Source organism: Heteronotia binoei, chromosome 21, assembly GCF_032191835.1.
Source record: "Heteronotia binoei isolate CCM8104 ecotype False Entrance Well chromosome 21, APGP_CSIRO_Hbin_v1, whole genome shotgun sequence".
Classification (NCBI taxonomy): domain Eukaryota; kingdom Metazoa; phylum Chordata; class Lepidosauria; order Squamata; family Gekkonidae; genus Heteronotia; species Heteronotia binoei.
Genome location: NC_083243.1, coordinates 58,577,766 through 58,585,732, shown reverse-complemented (window position 1 = coordinate 58,585,732; position 7,967 = coordinate 58,577,766). Strand labels below are relative to the sequence as shown.

The 7,967-nt window shown below is 40.3% G+C and overlaps 1 protein-coding gene across 1 annotated transcript; it reads right to left on the bottom strand.

Moving 5' to 3' along the window:
- Positions 1–1,865: 1,865 nt before the first annotated feature.
- On the bottom strand, positions 1,866–7,725 carry CFL2 (cofilin 2). The gene is made up of 4 exons (XM_060261553.1): positions 7,534–7,725; positions 4,871–5,178; positions 4,707–4,783; positions 1,866–4,515 (listed from the first exon to the last, which is right to left on the bottom strand). The coding sequence occupies exons 1-4, from the start codon at positions 7,534–7,536 to the stop codon at positions 4,403–4,405; spliced, it is 501 nt and encodes a 166-aa protein (XP_060117536.1). The 5' UTR covers positions 7,537–7,725; the 3' UTR covers positions 1,866–4,402.
- Positions 7,726–7,967: the final 242 nt, after the last annotated feature.

The following is a 7,967-nucleotide window of genomic DNA, read 5'->3' as shown; positions in this document are numbered from 1 at the left end:
GTTAGGGGCTCCTGTCAATAATACCAGGATGTTTGTCATCCAGTTGGGCAAATGAAATCGAACTACTATGGAGAAAGTATTACTTTTATTTTTCTACCGTAGTGCTGCCTCAACACCATTTTCCTGGCATATATTGATAAAACACTATTAATTCTACCTTTTTAAATTCTCAAAATGATAGCAATAGGGAGAAGCCAAATGCACACAGACAAAAAAATAACAGATCAAGAACAGATCAGCAGTGCAATAGAAAATTCAAATCTTTGACTTTTCAATATGCTCTAATCCATGGGACTCCAACCTTTTTGAACCTGTGGACACTTTTAGAATTCTGACACAGCATGGTAGGCACAGTAACAAATGACTGCCACAGGAGATGGAGTCAGACACAAATGACTGCCATAGCTTAACTTCAGTACGACAGTGCAGATCCTTGTGCTATGGTGGCAGCTGCTGCCAAAGCAACATTTTTAAAAATGTGCACAGGCAATCAAATCTCCAGTAGACAATCAGAAGCCTTACAGGACAAAAGCCCCATCCACCCACTTCCTTAAAAAACTTGGGTGGGCACCAGAAGAGGTATTTATAGGAGCCATGGTGCCCATGGACACCAGACTGGAGACCTGTGCTCTAATCCCTCATCTCTATTCAGCACTGTCAAAACAATTCAACTTCCTTGTCCTTTCTTAGTTTCCAGTCTTGCACAGATATTTTGTTCTTACTCCATGGACTTGCTAGTTTTTTTCAAGTTATACCTCTATTTGTTCCTGTAAATATATTGCTAAGATAACCCTGAAACAATGAAATCCATTATCCCATGCTTCTTCTTATGTCTGGAATTCCCTTTAATAACTTCTGCACAGTGCCACCCAATTAAATCCCTCTTTACAACCACATTTTTCATGATGATGTTGGCATAATCATAGCCCTTATCTCCATCTGCTACAAAACCCAGACTGGTAACTGTACCTGTTCACAACATCCTTTGTAATCCTGCTATCTCCCATTCATGCTATTACTCTTCTTGCTTCATTTCCTCCATTCTTTATCTCCCTCTGTATTTTTGACAATGCTTCCCTGTAGGGCACCATGTAGACTGACACTACTAAACACAAACAAGCAAGTCAAATAACACCTTTTGTAAAAATCAGGGTAACTTAGAAAACTGTATATTAAAGACAGGCTGCTCATATTGGCATCACAACTTACATGCCTTTCAGTAAGCAACTTCAGTCAAAGAAACCTCAGGAAAATTTCAAGATGGTATCACTTATCTACAATTTGGCTTGTTTTTAAATGGCTTGCTGTTTTATATTGTTATATCACCTTAATTGTAGATGTCTTGAATAGGACTCTGAAGAACAGAATAGAAATATTCCAAATAAAATAAAATAGAGATCTGCTGTTTAGCACAAAAGTTCTTCAGACAGAATGTGTGAACATCTACATTGCACATCACCAGTATCCCACTTCTTCTGAGACACTGAAGATCAAGATTTCTGTTCAAGATTTGTCAATATAGTTAATAGGTTTCATCTTCTAAAATTCAGCATTAGACCAGGTTGTCCTCTTACTGTCCAAAATGAACTTAAGAGGGGAAATCCTTCACCTAAGGAAAACTCTGACACAGAGCTTAAATTAAGACCAGAGCTGGGGCTGGGTCCCCCTCCCCTTTTGGATTAACATATTGCATCTGACATCAGCTTAGGTCTGTTCAAGGTTATCCCTAAAAAGTCATTCTTTGTTTTACACTTATTTAGCTTAGTTTTCTGTTTAGACTCAAACCTTTCACTTTTGTACCTGAACTGACTTACGATTCAAAAAGCAGAGAATTCTAAGATAAAAATGCACTATCTGTAAAAATGTTCAGTACCACCATGAAAACTTTTATTTCATTTTTTAAAAATAAAGTAATTAAAGCTGACACCCAATGTCACATCTACGATGTGAGACAAGATGCTCAGATTGTGAAGCTTTCCTTCAATATCCAAGTCACAATGAGGCCATCATTGTGCATGGTAACAGAAAACAACAGCTGACAGCTCATTTGGAACACATGCCAGCTGTCTCTCATTTGTTTTATTGTCCAAGCAGTTTTGTAGTGGCATTTCCAAAAGCAAGCTATAGTTTGCTACATTGGATCTTAATCAGTAACTTTCCAACAATAAACAGGCCTTAAAACTTTTGTACCCAAGGTATGCAGGATTCAGTACTATCAACACAGATTAAATTTTCCATAAATCCATGTGAAGTTTGTCTGAATATGCAAGCAGACATATTTTTAAAGGAAACTGTCTTCAATGTTTAGTTCTAAATCCTCAGAAATCTGTTTAACACAATTTGCAAACACCAGTGACACTATTAGCAAAGGATTAAAGGAAGTGAAAGACTGCTTTACATTACAGACAGAGTACAAAGTGCTCTGTATATTTTTTATGTTAAACATTCATTTGAAAGCATTTGGGTTCTCTTTAAGAAGGCCTTAGATCACCACATAATTTTAGAAGGGTCCTAGATTACAAAATGACTGAGCAGAAAGTAGATTTTTATAGCAACCAGGTTTATATGGGTACATAAGGCAGAACCTCTGAAAGACATGGGATAACAGACACTTCCCAATCATCTCCAGTAAAGGATATTAAAACTTTCCCTTCTGCTACAAAACCAAGACCACTAGCAAGAGTCTACATGCCTTAAATTCTGTAATAGAGATCAGTCAGTATTCTAAAAGATATACATTTCACTTTTAGTAAGTCAGAGACAGCTGAAAGCTTGAAATAGTCAAAAGTTCTAGATGGCAAAGATCTGAAAATTACATCAATTTATACATATATCTTACTATTGTATGTTTATTTCCTCCCCCAGATACAAGTAAAAACATCACCAAACTAACATCTGCGTTAATTTGCTTCTGTTTTCTGCCTTCTTAAGAAATCGTAACAGTTTTCAGGTCCTATTCCCTTTGATGAAAGCATTCCTTCCTTGTGGTATGTACACTTCAGCAGCAATTGGCTGCCTAACAGAGTTCCTTTACGCATACCAGTAGAATCATGTCCAGTTTTGCCATTTGTGGAGAACTGATGACAAGATACAAAAGCATGTGTTTGCCATAAATAGCTCTAGCTAACGGAGGACTGCTTGCACAGAGCAGATCAAATTCTCTATAAGGAGAGCAGTATTTGGCTCTCAGCCAAATCATGTCCCTGATGCAAGACTCAGTTGCAAGGGCTCTCCAGTCCTGTTAGCACAAAAGTTAACTGAAATTATCCTGTGACTTTAGACAAAAGAAAGTCTATACAGTGTTAAACTAGCACACTTAACTTTTAATAGCAGTCAGTAACAGTGCACTATTTCCCTTGCACATTTCCAATGTAAGTTGTAGGGTGGTGGCTCAACAGTTCCTTAAAAGTGGCAACAGAGAAAGAAGAGTGGGGATTTGGGGAAAGATCTCCATACTCAAATAATTCTAACAGGGTCAGAAATAAAGACAGGTTTATTACTGAAGTGACCCTTGGGTATCCAGAAGTAGTATTTGAAAAGCTGTGCAAAATGTTTAACATAGTTCAGTCTATTTCCAATGAAAACAAGGCAACATTCTGTAATAAGCCACAATTTTTACTGCTATGCAGCCAATACATTTGATCTCAAAAACAGCATTCCATTTAAGGCTCCTTTTTAATACAGAAATGGCCATTATGACTGATGTTTTACAAAACATCTTTTAGTGTTGCAAAACTTTCAAGGTAAACAGACAGTCCCCACTCCTGTTCAGTAGTGTACATTCAACACAAAAACAGAAGGCATCCCAACACCCACTTCATCTATAAAGTTATGCATGTAACAGGAATGAAGTCTGAGGTACCACAACAGTCTGATGAAGCAATTACAGAATTGGCATTGGGGGGACAGAATCAAACATTACAAAAAAAGTGCTTTAAATGCATAGTGTTGTATGCCGCCATGTCACAAAAAAAAAGACTTGTCAAGGCAGGTGAGGTGTATGAATGCACAACAGCTTCATGGAACTGCAATCAAGTGCAACTGTAAATAATACTGAATAGAGTCTACCATTGGACAATACTTTAATTGCAGTCAATTAGCTTAAACCTTTTTATTGCTTGTCTAGACTATCCACATCAACTATCACATTCATTCTACACATTTTCAAAGAATACTACATCGTAAATTTTCTCTAGCAGTATGATGTAAAGGCATTCCTTGGATTCTACATAAAACGATCAGCTCTAAAAACAGTCTAATGGCAATCATTGGTAGACTGCTTAATTTAACGATATCTCCTTCAGGTGCACAGGGTCCAGGTGGGTGACGTAAAAAGGACTAATGCTATTCCAATTGAATGATCTGCAGAAATGGAAGCTCCAGATGGCACTTGTCTGTCCTTTTATAATGGTTTCCCTTCAAGTGAAACTACCACATTGCCTCCTAGTTTCTCTCCAAGTGTTGAACGATCTTTAATATCATCCAAGCCATTTACTTGCCACTCGTGTTTAATACCTGAAAGAGATAAATGAACAAAAGGTACACTTGTTCAAACTTTCAGTTCCTAGAAGTAGTTTATACAGCTGCCTTGAAAATACCAAAGCTATATACATGCACACCCTGCTAACTTCAATAGTGGTTTAAACATCATTACTCCGATTTTCTTAAATAAAGTTCTGTCCATATGGAATATTTTCTGCTCATACCTGTGAATTTCTTTTTAATGGCATCTTTAGAGCTTGCGTAGATCATCTTGCTTTTTAAAGGGGCGCTTTCTGGAGCCCTACAGACGGGGGGAAAAGTTGTTATTCAATCCACTGAGGTTTGGACACTAAATTCTGTTTTAACAATAATCCTTTGTTTTACACACCAGAATATAAATACCAGGTCTTCTTTTTTAGACTCCTTTGTTTCATATGTTGCATCATACAAAGCATATCGGCAATCATTCAGAGGCAACAGCTTCACAAAGGCTGTGTATGGGTCCTCCACTGTGTCACCAATGTCACCAACTAGTATCTGCTTTGATTCTTCTACAATTATTTGTCTTTTGTCACCACTTAAACAGAAGAGAACTGCTTTCTTTCTTTTCTTAATCTCTTCTGGCGTTGAAGATTTTCGTACTTTCATGTCATTAAAAACTTTGATAACTTCATCATTCACTGTTACTCCAGAAGCCTATAAAACAAAGTGAAACAGCATTCACTAGAATAAACTTATTCTACAAACAAAGGAAAAAGTATGTTAGGAACAAATGTAACTCTATCAGATTTAGAAGACCAGAATTTGGTCCCTAGCAAACTTTCTCTGCCATATTATTAACATTAGACAGTTTGTACTCCTATTTAACATGATCAACTTGTTCTAAGATAAGCAAGCAATTTAAGGGATGTTCCCATTAAATAATCAATAGCACCAGTAATATTTCAGATCCTGTCCTGTCATTATTCTAGTTTTGCTCAGTGACGTTTTAGGAACAGGAGAAATGTCTTCTGCATTGTGTCAGGTTTAATGTTATATATTTAAAATTCTGAGATTTTATTTAATGCTGCCCTATAAATATTCCAGTGCAGTTACTACATGAGGAAGGAATCAAGAACAGAATGTACAATTCCTACCAATAGCAATGAGCCATACAGAAGCCTAGTCTAAAAGAATATGACTCTCACATCCGGATTGGACAAAGGTGCCCTTTATACTTTACAGTAGTGTCATGGGCAATGCTTTTCCGTGGGTTCATCTCATGGTGTTACCACAACATTTATACACTTGCAAGCAAGGGTAACATTTCTGCGGCAAAGAGCCTCACAACTTTCTCTGCTCACATTGTCATAGATCTTTAACTATTATAGTAATAGTTTGGAATTAGCCCAGAACTTCAATATCTCTGATAATTACACTTGTGTTTTCAGTTTAGCTAATACTCTGCCCACACAAAAATATTTAAAAGCTACTGCACTTCAGAAGTTTAAGCAAAGACACATGCAGGCAGTAGAACAGTGTGACAGTAAAAAGATGAAGGCACTGTATCAGTTTCCCATTTTTCTTTAAAAAGTAAAATAGGAACAATCACTCTACTATCAGTACTACTAAACTTGCCATTTATTTGTTTTTAATCCCAAAGCTTCTTAAGTTTTCTGCTCCAGAAACACAAAATACCAATCACACTACTGGAACATCTTAAGCAACTAATTTCTATGGAATGATGAGCAGCACAGTTTCTTTTATCCTTTTCTTTCCTTCTACAACAAAACTGAGCCAAGCTCCCTCCCTCCCTCAATACAATTTAGTGCCGCTGAGACAGTCATACAGCACTAACAGCTGCCCAAATACAGCCAGGGCATTGCTCCCCCTTTGCTGGGTTTTCAGCAGCATAACAATACAGCAGACATGCTCATGATGGCTTAACATAACCAGATGAACAACTTTCTCTGTAGATACTGGGAAAGCAAAGATGCCCCACAAATGAGAATAATATGTTAGATCCCAGCCACAAGCTGGACATCCGCTGCACACAGTAGATTGTAAACGCCACACAGCTCCACACTTTTCCAAGGAAGGGTGCCCAGCCCTCTCATTATGATTAACAAAAGCACTGCAACAAAAGGAAGCAACCGGCTCTTCTGTTCTGAGTGCTTTCCCTTGGCTTCCTGACATCAAGATGTCTGGGATCAGACACGGCAGAATGGGATCGATCCAACTACACATCGCTTCACCCCATTATAATCCCAATTAAGTGAAAGAAGATACCTATAACTTTTAACTTTCTTTATTCTTATTCAGCCTTCCTTTCATTTTGGAGAGATTCTCCCTCACAAATAGAAAGAGAAGGCAAATATACTCATTTGTTTCCAGGCACGGAAAAAGGACCCTTACTATATACAGTTTGGTCTCCCTTCCTTGAAGAAACGCAGCAGAGGAAGACAAATACGCGTCTTCTCTCCCCCCCGCCATTATAACCCGTCCAAAGATTTCATTCGGGTGTGTGCGTGTGGAGAAAAAGGGTAAAAGAATCCTTTCCTTACAAAGAAAGGGAGAAGGAAGTGTTTCCAGGAGCCGTTACCTTTCCTGCCTTCACAGGACGCAGAGAGAAAAAGCACAAGCCAAATGCCGTTATCTGGTCTACGGCCAGGGTAGCCAAACTATACCATCCCCTTCCACACAAAGGGCCTGGCCCCCATTCTACATATAGTAAGCCCAGATCTACGCCGTACCCCCCCCCCTTTTGGTGCATGTGATAATAGAATAAAAATGAAAAAGAAGCCGGGGGGGGGAGCACTCCTAAAGGCCCTCTCCCTGCACCTCTACATGCTTCAACCTGTCTCCCCCCGTCCTGGCAGGTCAGTCACCAGACCGGTGACCCCCCACCACTTGGAGGGGGCCTGCCGCCCCCTCCCCCAAAGAGAAGCTAAAATTAGACTAAAATGGCTGCCACTGGCCGCGGGGCCCACGCAGCCCCTCTCACCCCTGGGCGCCTGGCCTCACCGCTCCAACACACACCAAGCCAAGCAAGAAAGGCCACCCCGCCCTTACCATGATGCCGGGTCCCTGTTGCGGCGGTGATGGCGGCGCCCGCGATTGCCAATGGAACAAAAATCTGAGTGGCGCTCCTCTCCCCACCACGTCAAGAGCGCGAGCTGAGCTGAGGAGGGGACTCAGGCAGGCGGCTGGGGAGGAGGAAAGGCCGGTCACATGGGCGCCCCCTACTCTCCCCACGTGCTGCCAGCCCCGCCCAGCCCTGCGGAGAAAGAAGAAAACGGGGAGGGGGAGAGACCGCCTTTTGATCTAACGATCGCCCACCCCCAATAGGCAGCCTAGCTACGCCCCAGTCGAACGGGGCTTGTGGGGAAGACCCACCCTACCCCCAGGAACAGACAGAGCCAGATTCCGACTACAGCGGTTCGCCCTAGTCCCTGGTAGGGAGCTCCTTTCTTTGAATGCCAGATACTGCGTCCCGAAACTCAGTT